Consider the following 16,966-nt stretch of genomic DNA (forward strand, 5'->3'; position numbering starts at 1 on the left):
CCACTCACTACATGTGAAATATCAAATGCGCCTTTTCTCCTTGACACCATCCTTACAACCCACATTAGTCTTCAAAAGAACTTTACCAAGTTTATGGCTTACATCCTTTACCTTCTTGAGAAATAGACACCTACTCTTGTAGTGTCCCATCAGACCACATTTGAAGCACTTGATGTGTGATTTCCTGCTCTTCTTGATAGTTGAGGTTGAGGGTTGAACTTCCAAAACTTCTTCATCACTTGTCTTGGACTCTTCTTCCTTACTTGAAGATGTGGACAACTCCACTTCTTCCTCCACTTCGAATGTTGAGCTCATCTCCACATTTGATTCGTCCTTCTCCTCCTCTTGGACCAATGACCCCTTTTCCTTAGGTCAATTGTCGACTGCTCTTCTTGGATTTTTGTAGGATCTTTATGAAGAGCAATTACCTTCTTCCAAAGGTCACTTGTGCTCTTGTATTCACCTACACTAGACAACACCTTAGAAGGTAATAAATTTATTAAAATTTTAGTTACCTCCTTATAAGCCTCTGATTATTGTCTTTGTTCTTCGGTCCAATACCGTGGTCGCTTCCTCTTCTTATCCGTCGGAGCTGCAAAGGGATCTTCCAATGCAATCTAATGTCCCAATCCATTTGGAACCAAGTCTCCAATCGTATCCTCCAATACTTGAAGTCTCCTTCCTCGTACGGAAGTGGGATTCAAATATCTCATTCTAATGGTCCTTCTAACTCCATCTTCTTCCTCCAACGTATGCTTCTTCCGGTGATTAGTCCTTCAAGAGCTCTCTTCGCTCTGATACCAATTGTTGGGACCTTGATGTCCGCTAGAGGGGGTGAATAGCCTATTACCCACTTTGATTGCTTCCTACGTTTGTTAGTGCAGTGGAATACCAAAACAAACAAAGGAAAACTAAAACCTATATACAATAAACAAAACAATCAAACCTCTAACACGTTGATTTACATGATTCAGAGATTAAGGCTCCTACTCTGCGACTATAGGTAAGGTGAACAATCCCTCAATCCGTCAATATATTAATCCCTGGAACTCCAGCTATCTCGATCCTCCTTATCAGTGGAGAAACCTCACCACAACTCGATCAAGATCTCTTGGATTACCTCTGAGCTTAGGAGACTCTATTAGGAGTTGACCACCTCTAATTTCGTCACCCAAGCTAGCCGCTCTGAGCTCTATTTAATAGACCTTGAGAGAAAACACTAAGTTGTTTTTCCATTACTGATCGACTAGTTCTTTATGGAATTCGATCGTTACAACTCAACGGCTCTATACCAGTCGACTGGTGTCAGGACTAGCCGACTGGTCCACTTTGGTTGAGAGAACAGAAGCATTTTGTTCTCTTCCCGTCCAACCACCAATCAACTAGTACATACACCAATTGACTGGTAAGCCCTAAATCTAGGGTTTATCCGAGTATATTCTTTCATGCACTCGTCCTTGCCTGCACAACCTTGACCTTGCCTTGTAGCCTCCTCTATCAGCCTTGCGTCTCTTAGATGCTTCCCCATCCTTCACGCTTTGCCTTCAAGAGCTTCCTTCGGCCTTGTCCTTATTGTAGAGTCTTCCATTGCCAAGAGACTCCTCCCCTCCGGGACTTCATTCTTTGCTAAGAACTCCTCACTCTGGGACTTCAATCTTGCTAAGTCACACTTGGACTTACGTTGTCAAGACTACATACTTGGACTTATATTGCCAAGACTAAATACTTGGACTTACACCACCAAGACTCCACTTAGACTTATATTGCCAAGACTAAATACTTGGACTTACACCACCAAGACTCCACTTAGACTTTCACCTTTACCAAGATCCCACTTAGACTTTGCCTTTGCCAAGATCATACTTGGACTTCCCTTATTGTACTTCTATCCTACACGCTCACAAATGCATATCAAATACAACAATAAACTTAACTTAAACTTTTGTCCAAATATCAAAACCTAGGGTCACATTGATTGCTCCAACACCTATAAATGGGAATCATCTTCAATAGGAGTGAGCAGTAATCCATAGTCTTTCTCAATGGGGAAGAGAGGAAGAAGAAAAAGCTCTCTTGAATCCAAGGTTCAAGAAGATGCCCTAATCAATGAGCTTCTTTCCTTATATACCAAGTTCATCCTATAGGGACAATTCACATAAAGCTCATAAATAATTAACAACTAATTAATTTAATGAATCATGTTAATGGATCTACACATTAAATCTACATCTAATATCTTAAACTTCCCTTCATGTATGAGCATTAGATCACTTAATTGGGATTTAGTTTCTTAATGATAAATAGTTGTGTGTTGATCAAGTGTAAACCTGTCTTATGAAGATAAAGTTCATCTATGTAGACTTAATCGGATTACGCTCATTCATATGGACTTAAACCTTTATGTAGTAGTTATAGTTTTGTAATTGTTATAATTTATATTGTAACAATTATAAAATCATAATTGTTACAATGTGAGTATTGTTAAACTGATCGAATTTGTTTGATAGATTTAAAGGTACCCTTTGTTTTTCTTTAAAAAAAATTAGGTTTATTGTTCATTTATTTTATTTAATTTTATTTTGGGATATAAGTTTTACTTGATATGAAAATTATAATATGACATTTAGATAAAATAGGACATTTTATAATAATTAAAAGAGCACATTTTATAATAACATGAGAGATGTTATCTAGTTATAACAACTATAATTTCATAATTATTATAATATAAATAAATATTATGTCCTAATTATGAAATTATAGATGTTATAACATGAAGTAAATATGTTAATCAATGCTCTAGTCATTACGATTTTATAACTGCTATAAATATGAATTATAATTATAATATGAATATTATTGAACAAGTTAAGTCTGTCCGACCGATTCAAAATTTAAATTTAAAATCAATTATCAAAAAATTAAAACTGATTGAATAGTGCCTTTGAGGATAATTATGTTATTTTACAGAAAGGATTAATGAGCGAGACGCTCTCTTAATAAACTTTAAAAAATATGCTATTGTGATGATTCCAATTAAAAGGTGCTTCTTTAATTTTTATTTATTTATTCTTAAAAAAGGCTTATTACTCATTTATTTTATTTTATTTTATTTTGGGATATGCCAAGTTTTAGTTAATATGAAAAATTATAATATAACATCTAGATAAAATAGGACATTTTATAATGATCAAAAGAGGACTTTTATATTAGTTAATTTACATAATTTTATCCTTGCATAATTTGATGACTCCTTATTTAAGATTGAGAGGTTGGTCAAAGTGAAATGTTGATGGCCCAACTAGAGAAGGTAAATAAATGCCCTTGAATCTTGCACACAATCAAAATTCAAAACCGATTTTTAAATACAAGTGCACTTATGTGATTAATATAAAATATCAAATATGAAGCATAAGTAAATATTAAATAATTACAACAACAATAATAATAATAAGTGTTAGCCTCTTGCTCGACAACTTATGAAGTAAGGCACTAAAAGTGTAATCCTTACAATAACACAATATGAATTACTTAGTGAAACCCCTCAATTAGAGGCCCTCTAATTAAGCAAACCGTTGATCTAGAATCAATCTCAGATGAAATTGTATGCCTTGAACCCAAGTAAACAACTATCAAGACATTAAACTACCGAGACCTTGATTGTCCCAAGTGAGCTTTTGTACATCAATAAGGAGAACAACACCTCAAGAATAACTGCGCCATTGATAGAGTCTTGAAAGTTAATCTTTAACCCCCTATTAAGAACATATGGTTAGTTGGGGGTACTTTGAAACCAATTTCCATGTCATTTAATGTGAGGCTTCAAATAATAAGCTCTAGGTAATCCAATCTCTACTTAAGATATCAAAACATCAATACATAGTTTACGAGAAAGAAAATTAACTTACAACATCACAAACGACGGATCTCATAACATTTGGATCCTTCATCAAGCTTTTAATACAAATGATCGAATAGTTGAATCTAACCATAAGAGAAGAACCATTAAGTAGATATATAAAATAATCTTTTTAAAATATATTCAAAGTCAAGTTATGATCAATAACTATTGATTCTTCTTCTTATATAAGTCATTTGTAATTTTTAAAAGATTAAAATAAATGCAAATGATTTCATGCTTTTCATTGGGTCATTCATAGGGATGACAATGGGGCGGAGTGAGGACGGATTTATCATTTTCATCCCTGCCCCGTTCTCATTTTTTCAGGTTCGGAGACTCCCCGAACCCACGGAGATCAAATCCCCATCCCCGCCTCATTCCCAAATTTAATTTATATTATTATTATTTAATAATTATTATTAATGATAATATTAATATTAATATCAATATTAATAATATTATTATTAATAATATTTTCAAAAAATTTAATATTAATATTAACACTATTATTAATATTTTTTTTAAAAATCATATTATTATTTATTAATATTAATAATAATAATATTCAGGACGGATTTGGGGATGGTGATAGTATTCTCATACTCACCCCGAGCCCGTCCCATCCCCGAAAAATCGGGGATCCCCATCCCCATTTCGGATTTTCTCCCCGGAGTCCCAAATCCACGGAAAAAATTGTTATCCCAAGTCATTCACCAACATCATAATTCATAAGAACAGGCCGAAAGGTTATGGGTTGGGCCGGAAAGATGGCCCACGTAATCAACATGTGATGATTGAAATCTAATGACTCGAATTTATCATTTAAAAAAATTATTTAAACTAGCCATATTTTAACAAAAGAAGTGCTATTGGCTGTCATCTAAAAATGATTAAATAATTTTAAAATAATTATAGAGTAGTTTCGAACTAAAATTACTATATTATTGTTTTTTTACTCAAAATTTGAATTTTAATATGTAAATATATTTTAGAAAGTCATTGGAATCATTTTTATACTTTCAAAATAATCTAGCTATTAAAATATATTAGTACAAAACTAAACAATTATATGACCGTTGGAGTTTAGTAAAATGAGTAAATAATTTAAAATAATCATATAATAGTTTTGATAAAAATTATTATATAACTCATTATTATTTTATTCACTTTAAAATACTAATATTCTATATATATATATATATATTATTTTGATCACTTTTAATTTATTTTTTTGTTTTTTTATTTGTAATTTATAGTTCATACGATATTTAAAAATATATATATGTACTAATGATATTAAATGTAAATAATAGATATGTACTAATGAGCCGGGTAATGGTAATAAAAATATGGAATCTGTCATCCAACGGTCCCACGCGATTGTACGAATGAGGTTGATGCTTGTTTACTCGGAGGATGCAAAAATAAGACAAAATTGAAAGAGCTGCTCATATATTATAAATAATCAAAAAGCGTACTTTTTTTTAAAAACATTCAAATCAACACCCCCTTATAATTTTATTTCAAACTTTTCCTTAATTTAGTGTTATTATAAAAACTATCCAGTAATTTTTATAATACGTAAAAATTATCAGAGTAGTTCCTATAACATATAAAAATTATCTAGTAACTTTTATAATATGTAAAAATTATTGAGTAGTTCCTATAACATATAAAAATTATCTAGTAGCTACTACTATATTAAGCTGAATTTAAGATATTGAATTTTGAATTTATATTGTGTACAAATTATCTAATAGCCCATAGAATATGTTTAATGTGAATTTAAGATTTAAGGTTTAAAATTTAGGATTTAAGATATCTGATATTATTATATCAAAATAATTTTTACAACTGTTTTAAAATTATTTTAATGAACTTTAAATAATTTTAACTAAATTGATAAATAAAATTTTAATATAATAGTATTCAAATATCCTAAATCCTAAATCATGAATTCACACTAAACGCGTTATAACATAGTTTCTACACTGTATAAAATTTTATATCCTAAATTGTAAATTCTAAACTCACTCTAACACGTTATAATAGCTACCGGTAACTTCTACATATTATAGTAGCTACTCAATAGTTGATACACATTGTAGAAATTACTTAGCAGCTTTTATAATAGTACCGATCAAAGGATAATTTTAGAATAAAATCATGAGAGAGATGATCATTTATTTTTTTTTAGAAAAAGGGACGGAACTTGAATTCTATAAATCCGAATCCGACAGGAACAATCCAAATAACTAGATTAAAAATAATTTTTTTACTATTTTCTATATAATTCTTTATTTTTTTAACAATACTTCATCATTATCATATTAACATTGATATTAATATATATAAAAGTTTCTTAATTTTTAAAATAAAATTTAATTTAACCTAAAAAATCCAGTAAAACCTAAGTTCGGGTCAACCCGGGCTTGATTCGAAAACCCTCCCATCTAAATTCAACCCAAACTCGAAAATCTCCAACTCAAACCTGTTTTTTTTTCGAGTCAACTTAAGTCGGATCATCCGATGGATTTATTTTTGACACCCCCTACCTAGTGGCCAGAGAGGTCGCTCATGGCCTCTGTGCAATTGGTCGCCGTGATCAAACTCGTGACTGGTGGGTGATAAGTGTGTGGTCGCTACGATCAACCTTGAGTGCCGTTGTGAAAGCGATTCTAGCGAGGTCACAAGGTTGACATGAGGAAGAAAAAAGGAATTTTATTTCACTTGGTTTTGAATAGATAAAAACAATATATATTTAAAAAAAAAAATGATCCATGAACAATTTTTTTTAACCTTCCATCTAGTGAAAAGGTAAAAAGGATTTTATTTTCTATATAATTTAATCTTGTTCGAAGACGCGAAGTTAGAAAGTAGGAGAGGTGGTAGTTTCACTTACTGGATAAAGACCTCGTTCTCTACAATCTAAAATCAAAATCAGGGAAGAAATCTTTAGCGTTGACCCTCCAACACTCAAGTCAGAAACAGGAGAGGAAAAAAATGAGTATTAATGATAAAGATTTTTTCTCCTTTTCTCCATACCTAGCGTGCCCCTTTTATACCTTTTCTAGTGACCCTCCATCTTCCCCCGTTTAATAATATTGATTACCAATAGAGGATGTCTTTATCTTGACTTTTTCTCATTTAATGATAGATGGAGTGTTCTATTTGGTTTTCCCTTTATTAATTATTCGTCTTTTTCCTCCTTTATCATTTTATTACTTCATTAAGTGTATAATGCCAACGTCATTCTTCGAGCCATACGGATGACCTGCTAGGCTCGAACTCTCGGCACACGTAGCTTGTTCTCCTGCTGACCGGACTAACCATAATTATTTACTCGGATGACCGATCGAACAAGGGCCTCTTTGATCGACCAATGATTTGTTTCTCTGATGTTGATCGTCTTGACTTTGACCTATACCATGACAATTGAAACGTATCAGATAGACTCCTCATTATCACCACATCATAATCCATTCTGTTTTTTCGTCTGCACCTCAAAGTTGATCACGACGACCATGTATTGAATAGATAATGATTTGTTTACTCCAACCATGAATTGAAGAAGGAAATGAATCCAGGGTGAAAGAGTTAGGATTAGACTGCAAACAAGGACAGAGTAAGAGGGTGAGGTGAATGTGAGGCAATGGCACGGTCACCCCTTTAATATTAACATATTACTTTAATACCCAATATGAAATTCTTGACTCTATCCCTAACAACAAATAAAGTCATCTGCAACCATGAGGCTACTAGCGAGCCGGCTAGCCCTTGTGAGTTCACCGGCAACTGCGAACAAGACTTCCCATGGTCATGACTCATGAGCGGCCTCACAATGCCGTGGGAGAGATTCACAAGGTAGATTGATAACTATGAGAGGAAAAAACTCACTCCGTTTAATTTTGAATGGACAATAAAAAATCTAAAAAAGAATCTATAAATGATTTTTTTTAACTCGGTTTGTTAATCCATTTTTTTGTTTAATCAACACACAACTAATCCCTTTTGATTACACTCATCCGTGATACCCCTTCACTATCGATTTCATAACATACGGAAGGGTCAATAGTTCATGGTCACACATGAACTCAAAACTACATCCAAATGTGTCAGGATGAGTAAATATTATATGCCACTATTAACAATGGTAAAACTACACACATCAAACAAACAAACAAACAAGAAAAAGCACCATGATTTCAATAGTGAAAAAAAAAAACAAGGTGATATAGCCACCAAAACCATGAAACTTGCATCAATAAACATTGATGAATTCAAGATTCCAACTGAGGGAGGGAGTTAGTAAAGACATCTTTGTCAGGGACTTTAAAGACGGATGAATTTCACTTTTACCTCAAGACTTATTATAAAACTGAGACATGTAAATCAGAACTTTATTAAAAAAAAATGTGACTTTGAAATCTTTAAAGCACAATTTAATTAGGCTGGCATTTGACCAATTTGATCTCATGTCCTGATTCTTCCAAATGCTCTCGTTTCTCTTTGATGTTTATGGCAAATAAATGAAGGAATCATTAAAACCTCACAGCTTGTTTTCTGAGAAATGCTAGAGTTCTTATGAACAAAGAATGATAAATCAATTGATTTTGCTGACAGAATTGATGTGCCATGAATTCTGCATTTACCTCCATCGATGCATGCCATTGCTTCAGTACCGCAAGCGTTTAATGCAGAAAACCAAGTTGCCCTTTGCAGAGGCCGAGTGAAAGGACCCCAGTTGCTAAGCCTCTAGATATACGGATCCAATTATTTCCGGAGATAACAAGATCTTCCCCGGATTCGCCCTATCGGTAAATATGAAAGTGCTCAAGGTACCGCGCTTAGTAGCAGATCTCCACAACTCATCTCCCATTGTTAGCCGATCGAATTCTCTTATCTATATTTTTTATGGACCGGGGATGACCCAATTCAATTACGGTCGGATCATGATTATAATCCGGCCACAATCAATTACGATCCTTCCTGAATTCACTTTTCCATTTAGGTTATATTTTGGGTCAGGATAGGCAGTCAGAGGCCGCCCGAAGGCCCCTGCTCGGCACCTGGCAGTCCGGCCACCCACCCACCATGACCGCCACCGCCACTTGTCCCGACCTAAACTACAACTTGGTGGGAAGGTGAACTCAGGGAATCATAATCAATTGCGCCCAGATTAGATTGCGACTACGACTCCACCGTAATTGGGTTATGGACTATCCTCTGATCCACAAAAAATGGATCAAAGGATCTTTTCCCTATTGTTAGGGGTGTAATTGAACTAAACTAAGTTGAATAGCAAGAGGTTCAAGCTCGGCTCAGTTGATTTTTCCCTAAGTTCAAGTTTGGCTCAAGTTCGATTCGAGTTTTAATTTTTAAGCTTAAGCTCGGTTCATAACAAATTTAAATAGTTCGCAAATGAGTTTCTAAACGAAAATGTTGGTGGGCCTCTTAATGAACATGTTCACAAGCCTTTAAATGAATATCTTCACAAGCTTATGAACCAAATACTGCTAAGCTTAAGCTCCGCTCAATAATATTTTCGAGCTTGAAATCAGGCTCGATCTCAGCTTGTTAATTTAATTGAACGAATTCGAACGGTACTTTTTGTTGAACTGAGACTCGAATAACTAGCGAGCGACTTTGCTCGTTTATAGCCCTACCCATTGTTGAGCCGTATAGGCTAGTTAACTGGGTTTATAAGACACTATGTGCCGCCTTGCACAGTCATCCACTGATTTAGCTTGTCAATTGGTTTTGGAAGACACTATTGCATAGTCGCTCTGTCAATTTATAGCCTTATTGCATATTCCAATTAAATATTGAACCATGGTACTTTGTAAATCCACCAACTATCTTTCTGTTGCACCGTGCTTGAGGGGGCAATTCATATTTCATTTTTTTGGTAATGTAGGTATCCAACTATTACGATTCGATTAATTCTAAAGTGACTTATCCGACCCCATAAAAATTTTCTATCAATCATCCAAGTAAATCGGGAAGCACAGATGAGTCTTAACGAACGGTCCAACATCACAACTTTTCTAAACTCCATGGGTATAATATGCCATGAAAGAGATTTGAACTTTTGTTGTCTAGGGAGCCGATCCCATCTTTTAACATTGCACCATAGCCCCGGGGTCACAATTTATTGGAGTAAAAGGTGATAACGCTCATCCCAGACAGTCTAGTATCACCAACCGCTCGACTAGATATAGGCAAATAAATAAACCAAGATATTTTGTCTTAGAATAGCGACCCTTTGCATGGAGAGATCAGACATCAAATGAGATAATTTACATCTACTGAAAATTAACTCTAAGACTTATTGTAATAATTACCCATATAATCATAATTCATTTCTATAAAAGGTGAAATTCATCACCCGACAATCCCATGTTATCCCACACCTTTAAAAGGGAATAAATTAAAAAAAATCTAAACTAGCCATCGCGTCATAATAACTCTTCAATCTTTATTATCATTCAATAATTACTTAATTTTATAAATTATAATCAACTTAAATGTGCCCTGAGGGCCATGTAATCACAATTCATGTTTCACGCTTCAGGTGATGGCATTCAAATTCTTTCTTAATAATGGTCTCCGCATCACAAGTTATACTCCAAACAACCCTATTTCTCAAGCCTTATCTTAATAATTTTGACCTCTTTGAAGACTCACTGGTAAGAAGGAAAAAAAAAAGACAAAGTGTAAAGATTCAAAATATTTCTGAGATTGTGCAGGTGTGGGGGCGTGTACAGTGCAGTGCATGCTAATCTTGTGACTACTGAGAATTGCAGTAATGAGCTTACAGACAAATAAAATTATGGCCCTGACACATTTGGTGATACCTAATTCATACTAACCCAGATCCATGTGCCCCACATGATCCAAGTTTTGGTAAGATTTGTTAAAGAAAATCTTCTTCTTGGTCCCATCTAATCAGATCTGCAGCTCAATCATTTGAGCGTGGTAGACTGTCCATGCAGCTTCTGAGACGGAGGAATCAAACTACTAACTCAAAAGACCACGAGAAAGATTCGGAGAACGCCAGCTAGATTTGGACGGATTGATGACCGGGTTGGTAAGGGTGTCCATGGATCATGCCTGGGGCGGGACACTTGTATTGACCCGATGCAGGATGGTTTAGATAAGAGATAAATAATCTGTTAACAACTCACCCAATTAAATTAAAATTGAATAAATTATTTTTTTAACTAACCGAACCAATTAAATTTTTCTATAAAAACTGAATAAATTGTAAATTTCTAAATTAACCAAATCAAATTTATCGATGGGTTTCCCTAACAAACTAGAATTAACACAGCCGCAGCACTGTCCGCTTCACCAGAGATGGCCTTAAAAGCACTTGTCAAAGGATGAACTGCTCGTGCATGATGCCTTGCCCCTCCTCATGCAATGCATTATTCGTTCGTACTTTGCTTCCCCCTCCTCGTCCTCCAGTGACTGATTAACCCTCGAATGAAGCATATACTCCTCTTCTTCTTCTTCTTCTTCTTCTTCTGACCGGGTTTGATTCGTGGCTATGGCAGTTCTTGGAGGTGCCACTGCTGTTGTTGTTGTTGTTTGGCTGCAGTTCTTCTGTTTCTGCTCGAGCTTGAACCACGAAGGCGGATTGCTTTTGGACGCCAAAACAGGGCTGGAAGACCCCTCCAATGAGCTGTCCAACTGGGACGCCGGCGACGCCACGCCCTGCCACTGGACCGGCGTCGCTTGCTCCGGGGACACCGTCACCGCCGTGGACCTCGCCAACCTCGGGCTCGTCGGGCCCTTTCCTGCCGCCCTCTGCCGCCTCCCTAACCTCGCGTTCCTCTCCCTCTCCTACAACTACATCAACTCCTCCCTCTCCGATTCCGCCCTCGCCCCGTGCGCCGCCCTCGCGCATCTCGACCTCTCGCAGAACGTCCTCGTCGGCCGCCTCCCCGACGCCCTCGCGGCGCTTCCTTCGCTCGCCTACCTCGACCTCTCCGGAAACAATTTCTCCGGCGAGATTCCGCTGTCTTTCGGGCTGTTCCCGCGAATCCGAGCGCTGTCCCTCGTCGCCAACCTGCTTACTGGCGGCATCCCCGCCTTCCTCGGCAACCTGACCGCCCTCCGGCAGCTTAACCTCTCGTATAACCCCTTCTCGGCCGGCCGCATCCCGCCCGCCCTCGGCGATCTCGCGTCGCTGGAGGTGCTCTGGCTCGCCGGGTGCGGCCTCGAAGGCGAAATCCCTCCCTCCCTCGGCCGGCTCTCCAACCTCACCGACCTCGACCTCTCCAGCAACGCGCTCTCCGGCGGTATCCCCGCGACTTTCGCCAACCTCTCCAGCGTCGTCCAGATCGAGCTCTACCACAACTCGCTCTCCGGCCCCATTCCCCTAGGGTTTGGCAATCTCCGATCTCTGGTTCGGTTCGATGCGTCGATGAACCGGCTCGACGGGCCACTTCCGGACGACATCTTCGATGGCCCGCGGCTCGAGAGCGCCCACGTCTACTCCAACCGGCTCACCGGCCGAATCCCCTCGGGCATCGCCCGGTCCACGAGCCTGGTCGAGGCCCGGCTCTTCGACAACCGGCTCAACGGTTCGCTACCTCCCGACTTGGGAGAGAGGTCGCCCCTGATGCTTCTCGATCTCTCCGACAACTCGCTCTCCGGCGAGATCCCCGCCAGCATCTGCCACCGAGGTGTGCTAGAGCAGCTGCTCTTGATGGACAACATGTTCTCCGGTAGCCTTCCGGACGGCCTCAGCCGGTGCCGGACTCTCACCCGAGTCCGTCTTAGGAACAATCGACTCTCTGGTGAGCTTCCCGCCGGATTTTGGGGCTTGCCGCATCTTTGGCTACTAGAACTCAGAGGTAATTCCTTCTCCGGTCGGATATCTCCCCTCATCGCCCAAGGCGCGAACCTCTCCAACATCCTCATCGATGATAACCAGTTCGCCGGCAGCATCCCGTCAGAAATGGTATCTCTTTCGAAGCTGTACGAATTCTCTGCCGCCAACAACATGCTATCCGGGTCGCTGCCGGCGTCTCTTGCTGACCTGCGCGAGCTGGGTAAGCTCGACCTCCACCACAACCTCATTTCCGGAGAGCTGCCTCGAGGGATCCAGTGGAGTAAACTCAGCGAGTTGAACCTCGCTGACAATGCTTTCACTGGTGGCATACCGCCAGAATTCGGTGAGCTCGCAGTGCTCAACTACCTTGACCTCTCCGGAAATCTCCTCACCGGAGAGATTCCGATCCAATTGCAGAACTTGAAGCTCAACGAGTTCAACTTTTCGAACAATCACCTCTCTGGTCCTCTCCCACCTCTTTTTGCCCTGGAAGCAGACAGGAACAGCTTCCTCGGTAACCCAGGACTCTGCAAGGCCTCCTCTGGGCTATGCCCTGTTTCATATGGAAGAAGGTATAGCCATAGCTTCATATGGTTGCTCCGCGGCATCTTTATATCTGCTTCATTGATATTTGTCATCGGAATTGCTTGGTTCTCATGGCGATATCATAAATACACGAAGGAGAATCTGGCATTTGACAAGTCCAAGTGGTCGCTGACTTCATTCCACAAATTGGGATTCAGTGAGTATGAGATCTTGAATTGCCTTGATGAAGATAATGTGATTGGCAGTGGTGGTTCAGGGAAGGTTTACAAGGTTATTCTCAGTAACGGAGAGATTGCTGCTGTGAAGAAGCTGTGGGGCTCTTCAAAGAAGGATCTTGAGAATGTAAACCAACCGATTGATGATGGTTTTGAAGCTGAGGTTGCCACGTTGGGGAAGATTAGGCATAAGAACATTGTGAAACTGTGGTGTTGTTGCAGCCACAGGGACTGCAAGCTTCTGGTTTATGAGTACATGCCTAATGGGAGCTTAGGAGACTTGTTGCATAGCAGCAAAGGAGGAATGCTGGACTGGCCGATGCGGTATAAGATTGTGCTTGATGCGGCAGAAGGGCTTGCTTATCTCCACCATGACTGCATGCCCCCAATTGTGCATAGAGATGTGAAATCTAACAACATCCTTTTGGATGGAGAATATGGTGCAAAAGTTGCAGATTTTGGGGTTGCCAAAGTCATGGAGATGATGGAGAAGGAACCAAAATCCATGTCTAGAGTTGCTGGTTCATGTGGATACATTGCACCAGGTTTGATATTCTTTAATTAGATGGGATTCTCTTTATATACATAATCTTGATACTTTTCCATATCTGAAGTTGACTTAACAGTTTGATTGTTGAATCATGTGTTCCATGACTATTTTTTTCCCCCACTGAAAAGCTTCTTAGATGGTTTTCTTACTAAATATGCTGGCATTATAGTTAGTCATAAGAAATTTATTGGCAACAAGATGATGTTTTGTCAAATTGTTATTCCTGAAAATTTTGACATTTTCCTCTTCAGAAATCATGACTGAGTCATTTTTGTTTTTCAATCTTAGGGTTTCTCATAAAATTTTACTGCGTAGTTTGACATCTCATGATTCATTGACTTGGTTTGTGAAAACTTGCATACTTGCTTGGTGTCACAATTGACTTATCTTCCAATGTTTCAATTGTCTTGCAGAGTATGCTTACACTCTTCGGGTTAACGAGACGAGTGACATATATAGTTTCGGCGTGGTTATTCTTGAACTAGTGACCGGCAAACCCCCTATTGATCCTGAGTTTGGAGAAAAGGACTTGGTGAAGTGGGTATCCAGCACTGTCAGCCAGAAGGGGATCGAGTATGTTATCGATCCCAATCTTGATTCATGTCACAGGGAGGGGATCAGCAAGGTCCTCAGCATTGGCCTTCTTTGTACTAGTTCACTCCCAATTAACCGTCCCTCGATGAGAAAGGTTGTGAAGATGTTGCAGGAAGTTAATGCAAAGAACAAGCCCAAAATCAGAAAGAATGGCAGCAAATCATCTCACTGTTACTTGAAAGATCCCATTGAATTTGGAAGTAACGCTTAAGCAGGCAGTGTGCAGGAGCTCTTATTTCAGGAGGCAAGAGCGATTGATCGTAAACGAAATCTACTTGTGGTCCTCGGCTTTTTTTTTCCTTTCCTTTTTTCGTTTCGTTTGTTTAACAAATTAGGGAAAAAGAAACTGCACAAGGGCATCTTTGTGGATACATGCTTCTTCCTCTGATATCCATTTCTGCTGCTAAAATGTAACAAAAAGCATTAACCTTAATAAATTCTAGATTCTATGTTTGGATCATGGATGTCTAATACATTCCTGCAAGATTTGCTGATGCACTCTATTCAATTTGACAGAACTGTGAATATAGCCAAGACTTCATATCTTGAGAAAGAAATTCACAAATATCAGTGATACACACATACATTTTGCTATTCAATGAGTTCACAAGATCAAGCATTTTCTCTGCTTTCGGCTCTTCTTCTTCAGCTTAGGCGGGCAAAGAACTACTTTTATCGCAGCATCGAAGACGGCCTTCACATTCTAAAAAGGAGAAGAAATGGAAAAGAGAAAAATATATGAATAATGTTGCAAGCATTTAGAAATTCATGGTTTATGATGCTGCTGAACCTGCTGAGTTTTAGAACTGCACTCGATGTAGACAGCTGCGCCGATCATCTTCTTCAACTCTTCTCCCTGTGCAGTAGTGATCGGAGTTGCTCCAGGATGATCAAGGAAATATTGCTTGTCTTCGCGTAAATCTGCACCAAATTTGATTATGCAGGTAAAGAGAGGATCCATGAACTGGTAGATCTTTTCTTATTTCTCAATCTACCTTACCGAGTTTTGTTCCCACAAGAACAATTGGCACAGTCGGAGCATAGTGCCTCAGCTCTGGAACCCACTGGCGATCATCAACAAGGAAAACACCATCATCAGAAACAACTAATCCAAAATAAAATAAAATAAAAGGAGTTTAACCTTCTTGTAAATGTTCTCGTAGCTTGCTTTACTGATGAGAGAAAATGCCAGCAGAAACACATCGGCTCCTCTGTAACTCAGGGGTCTGAGCCTGTTGTAGTCCTCTTGCCCTGAAAGTAGGCACGGAGTCGATGAATCATGTTGCTTCTTTCATTCGAGAGATTGTTTTGCATGATAGCTCTCACCTGCTGTGTCCCAAAGCCCGAGGTTGACCGTGCTCCCGTCTACGATCACATTGGCGCTGAAATTGTCGAACACCGTCGGCACGTAATCCTGTTCAGCAGGCGCTTGATCAGCCGGAAAAAAGTTTCAGAACAAAGAGGGTGGGCGTTACCGTCGGAAAAGTATTGCTGGTGTAGGAGATGAGCATGCACGTCTTCCCCACGGCTCCGTCGCCGACGGTCACACACTTGATGAACCTCGCGGCGCTCATCGTGGCTATCGTTTGCTCCACTGCCTCCGAGTTGTAATGCTGCTGAAACTACACATTTATACGCATGTCGCAGGGCTTAATCACCAGTGAAAATGAGAGAGAGAGAGAGATGTTGGTGGGGATTGCGTTTGAATTTTGAACGGGGGATGTAGGCCGCCGGTGGTCGTGGATAATTTTTTAGTTGGTATCAGATATTTAATTTACTCAGATTAATTTTGAAGGGACCGGTCGTCCATTTGAACTTTGAAAGGCAAGATAATGATGGCCTGCTGCACCATATCTCGCATCTTTTTCTTTTCTTTTGCTTTGCCTTGCTTTGAGTGCAAGAGTGCCACTGAGGATCATCAGCTGCTGCCCAGGAGGCTCGGTGGGGAGGGTTTGTTGGTTGGTTAAGTGAGGAGTAAGGGAGGTGTAGCTTAAGGCTTCCCCTCCTTTTTTTGCCTGGGCTAATTATGATACAAACATCACCATGATTGCATGCCCATCAAGGTTCTGCCACTCAGCAGAGTTAGTGCCAGAGAGAAACTTGGGGAAGAAATGAGGAAAAGTAGTGAAGCAATTCTTGGTGGGTTTAGGTGAATGAGTGTGAGTTTGGCAAAAGGTAGGAAAAGTATCTTGTGACAATGCTTTCCTGAAGGACTCTGGTGATTTTTCTTCTAAGGTAGGCTTGTTGGTAGTTAAATGCTCAGGTTTACTGGTACGATGGTTTGCATTTCAATTGCAACTCTCTGAATGGTTGCTTGC

General features: G+C 39.0%; 2 protein-coding genes across 2 annotated transcripts; one reads left to right on the plus strand and one right to left on the minus strand.

Moving 5' to 3' along the window:
* The first annotated feature begins 11,230 nt into the window (after positions 1 to 11,230).
* LOC122023508 (receptor-like protein kinase HSL1) lies at positions 11,231 to 15,108 on the plus strand. The gene is made up of 2 exons (XM_042581635.1): positions 11,231 to 14,049; positions 14,468 to 15,108. The coding sequence occupies exons 1-2, from the start codon at positions 11,454 to 11,456 to the stop codon at positions 14,857 to 14,859; spliced, it is 2,988 nt and encodes a 995-aa protein (XP_042437569.1). The 5' UTR covers positions 11,231 to 11,453; the 3' UTR covers positions 14,860 to 15,108.
* Positions 15,109 to 15,173: 65 nt separating this feature from the next.
* Positions 15,174 to 16,428, minus strand: LOC122023509 (rac-like GTP-binding protein 7). Its single transcript, XM_042581636.1, has 6 exons — positions 16,124 to 16,428; positions 15,975 to 16,062; positions 15,790 to 15,899; positions 15,649 to 15,712; positions 15,439 to 15,569; positions 15,174 to 15,351 (listed from the first exon to the last, which is right to left on the minus strand). The coding sequence occupies exons 1-6, from the start codon at positions 16,220 to 16,222 to the stop codon at positions 15,253 to 15,255; spliced, it is 591 nt and encodes a 196-aa protein (XP_042437570.1). The 5' UTR covers positions 16,223 to 16,428; the 3' UTR covers positions 15,174 to 15,252.
* Positions 16,429 to 16,966: the final 538 nt, after the last annotated feature.

Source organism: Zingiber officinale, chromosome 9B (genome assembly GCF_018446385.1).
Source record: "Zingiber officinale cultivar Zhangliang chromosome 9B, Zo_v1.1, whole genome shotgun sequence".
Lineage (NCBI taxonomy): Eukaryota > Viridiplantae > Streptophyta > Magnoliopsida > Zingiberales > Zingiberaceae > Zingiber > Zingiber officinale.

What these genes read in the sequence shown, in the direction of transcription:
- LOC122023508 (XM_042581635.1), top strand. Translation starts at nt 11,454, where the DNA reads ATGGCAGTTCTTGGAGGTGCCACTGCTGTTGTTGTTGTTGTTTGGCTG. An exon ending in ATGTGGATACATTGCACCAG is followed by an intron (nt 14,050 to 14,467) that starts GTTTGATATTCT and finishes ATTGTCTTGCAG; the next exon opens with AGTATGCTTACACTCTTCGG.
- LOC122023509 (XM_042581636.1), bottom strand. Translation starts at nt 16,222, where the DNA reads ATGAGCGCCGCGAGGTTCATCAAGTGTGTGACCGTCGGCGACGGAGCC. An exon ending in ACGAGAACATTTACAAGAAG is followed by an intron (nt 15,713 to 15,789) that starts GTTAAACTCCTT and finishes GATGATCGCCAG; the next exon opens with TGGGTTCCAGAGCTGAGGCA. An exon ending in GCAGTTCTAAAACTCAGCAG is followed by an intron (nt 15,352 to 15,438) that starts GTTCAGCAGCAT and finishes TCTCCTTTTTAG; the next exon opens with AATGTGAAGGCCGTCTTCGA.